Source organism: Bison bison, unplaced genomic scaffold (genome assembly GCF_000754665.1).
Source record: "Bison bison bison isolate TAMUID 2011002044 unplaced genomic scaffold, Bison_UMD1.0 scf7180017860731, whole genome shotgun sequence".
NCBI lineage: Eukaryota > Metazoa > Chordata > Mammalia > Artiodactyla > Bovidae > Bison > Bison bison.
The window spans coordinates 261749-264167 of NW_011491303.1; the positions used below are offsets into that span (position 1 = coordinate 261749).

Here is a 2419-nt window from a genome sequence, read left to right on the forward strand (position 1 = left end):
GAAAAGACCCTGATGCTGGGAATGACTGAAGGCGGGAGGAGAAGGGGATGACAGAGGATGAGATGGTAGGATGGCATCACCGACTCGATGGACATGAGTTTGAGCAATCTCCGGGAATTGGTGATGGACAGGGAAGCCTGGCGTGCTGCAGTCCATAGGGTCGCAAAGAGTTGGACACGACTGAGCGACTGAACTGAACTGAACCGAAAAAGTACACATTGATATACCGCAAATTATTTTGTTTGGTAGCTTTTTCTGTAGTATAACTGCTTTTCTTTGTTATCCTATTTTAATGCTTTTTAAAATGTAATTTGAGAAGGGCTTCGTTGGTTTCAGCAGGAGGCCTGAGGGCTCCCAGGCACCTTGAAAGCCCTGCACCAGCGGCGACCTCCTAGTGCTGGCAATACCCTTGGCCCAGACTTCACTGAAGGGAACTCGAGGTTGGAGCTCGGGACCGGAAGCCCGAAAGTCTGCGAAGAGTGTAAGGAGCAATCCAGGGGAGAAAACTTCACGGTTTTGGCCTCCCCCATCAGCCTAGGGAATCAGGATGCACTCCATCGGGGTCTGAGCGAGGCGACCGAGCAGCGGGGACCTCCGTGCGGCCTAGGTTTGCTCAGAGGTGTGTCCCGGCGCTTTGCGGCCTCAAGAAGAGGTGAAGAGGCGAGGACATCAGGGTTCGTGTCCTCGTCTTGGGGCAGTTAAAGTACCATGCCTGTATGACCCTGGGTGGAAGGCGCAGCGGGGCCTGGAGAGGAATGACGTACATTTTCCAAGGAGCACTATGACTGTGTTGAGAGAACAAGAGCAGACCCGGAAAGTAAGTTTCCCTCCCTCTTCTTTCCAACTCTTCCAGGACCAATGCCTCAGTTTTGACGGTCAGAAATTTTATTATTGAAAACGCTGGATCCTCAGTCTGTTTCATGTCAGACACCCAAATTCTCAAAGTATTAATAAACCAGGATGTTAATTTATGAATTTACAGATAAGAATGTAAATGCTAAGTGGATCAGGAGCGTGGGCAAGAGAGGTTTAAAGGCTACTTTGTAATTTCCAAATTTGCTTTTCTCCACTTCAGAAATATTTGTCTAAAAAATTCTCCTCCTTGTACAGAAATAGTATCCCTTCTAGCTTTATGTTGCTAGAGATACACTAAAATTCTGAATTCCTATAACCACTTTCCCCCTTTCAAATTGTCCTTGCATTACTAATCTTCTTCACTGGAAATTACAGCTGTTTAGCTTGTAGAATATTGTTACTTAACATTTGATTTTTTTCCTAATGGTATCTGGGGAAATTCCTTAATCAGAAACACCAAATTATTCTTTTGGATGGATTACCTTTGAGGTTGGGTTACCAGTGATCTTAACAATAAGGAGCCTTCTAGATCCTGGAGTTATACACCTGGGTCTTAATCTGGATTTTACTTACTGTAGGACCTCAGGGCAAATTATTTAATTTCTGTTTGCCTCAGTCTCACTAAATGCTAAAATGGGGACAGTAATATGATTCAACTCATACAGTCATGGAAATAAAATTATACATGTAAATCACTGAGCAGAACAGTGTCTGGAAAACAATAAGCACTTAATGAGAAATATCTTATTACTGTTGACTAACTTCTGTTTTCAGTTCACTGCTTAGGTGTCAAAATGCCTCAGAAAGTGTACTCTTTCATGCTCTGGCAACAAGGGTCAGGGCCTTCCTTCTGTGGGATTATCACAAACAAACACCCAGTGATGACTTGAGTTTGATTTTGGATTCTTGACAACAGGGAATATTGATCTTTGATACTGTTCTGTGGTTTGGCAAAGAGAAAACACACATATTTGTAATATACCAAATAAAATGGAGTGGGAATAGTTGAACAGAGACAGGATAGTAATACAGCATGATAAAGTAGAATTTCCAGCAATTCAGTTGGGACAGCCATCTAACTGGTTTCCTCCTTCAACTCCTTACACCCTACTGCCCATGCATCAGTCACACACACACACACAGATAACTTAGATTGTGTAGATTCCCTATTCAGAAATTTAATGGCATTCCATCATTTTCAGAGAAAAATGACAACGTGGCAAGTCTTCCATTTTCTGGCCTCTCACTATCTCTGCAATCATATCAACTGTCACTCTTATCCACCTTCACTCCAATTCAGTCACTTCTGCCTCCTTGTTCTTCCTCGGCACACCAAACACATTTTCATCTCATCTCTGCATTTGATTTTCCCTCTGCTGGAATGCTTTCCCCTCGGAGACACATGTCTTATTCCTTTACTTCATTAGAAGCTCTGCTCAAATGTCATCTGATCAGAGAGGATTTCTCCAACCACCCTATCTAAATAGCACCCACTTGCTCTTGATGAAAGTGAAAGAGAGTGAAAAAGTTGGCTTAAAGCTCAACATTCAGAAAACTGAGATCA

At 43.1% G+C, this 2419-nt stretch overlaps 1 protein-coding gene across 1 annotated transcript in view; it reads right to left on the reverse strand.

Moving 5' to 3' along the window:
* HMGN4 (high mobility group nucleosomal binding domain 4) overlaps positions 1–2419 on the reverse strand; it is a 26424-nt gene that overhangs the window by 15237 nt on the left and 8768 nt on the right. Inside the window, exon 3 of the mRNA XM_010832303.1 lies at positions 363–470. Within this exon, the coding sequence (XP_010830605.1) occupies positions 363–470 (108 nt within the window). The remainder of the gene's footprint in view (positions 1–362; positions 471–2419) is intronic.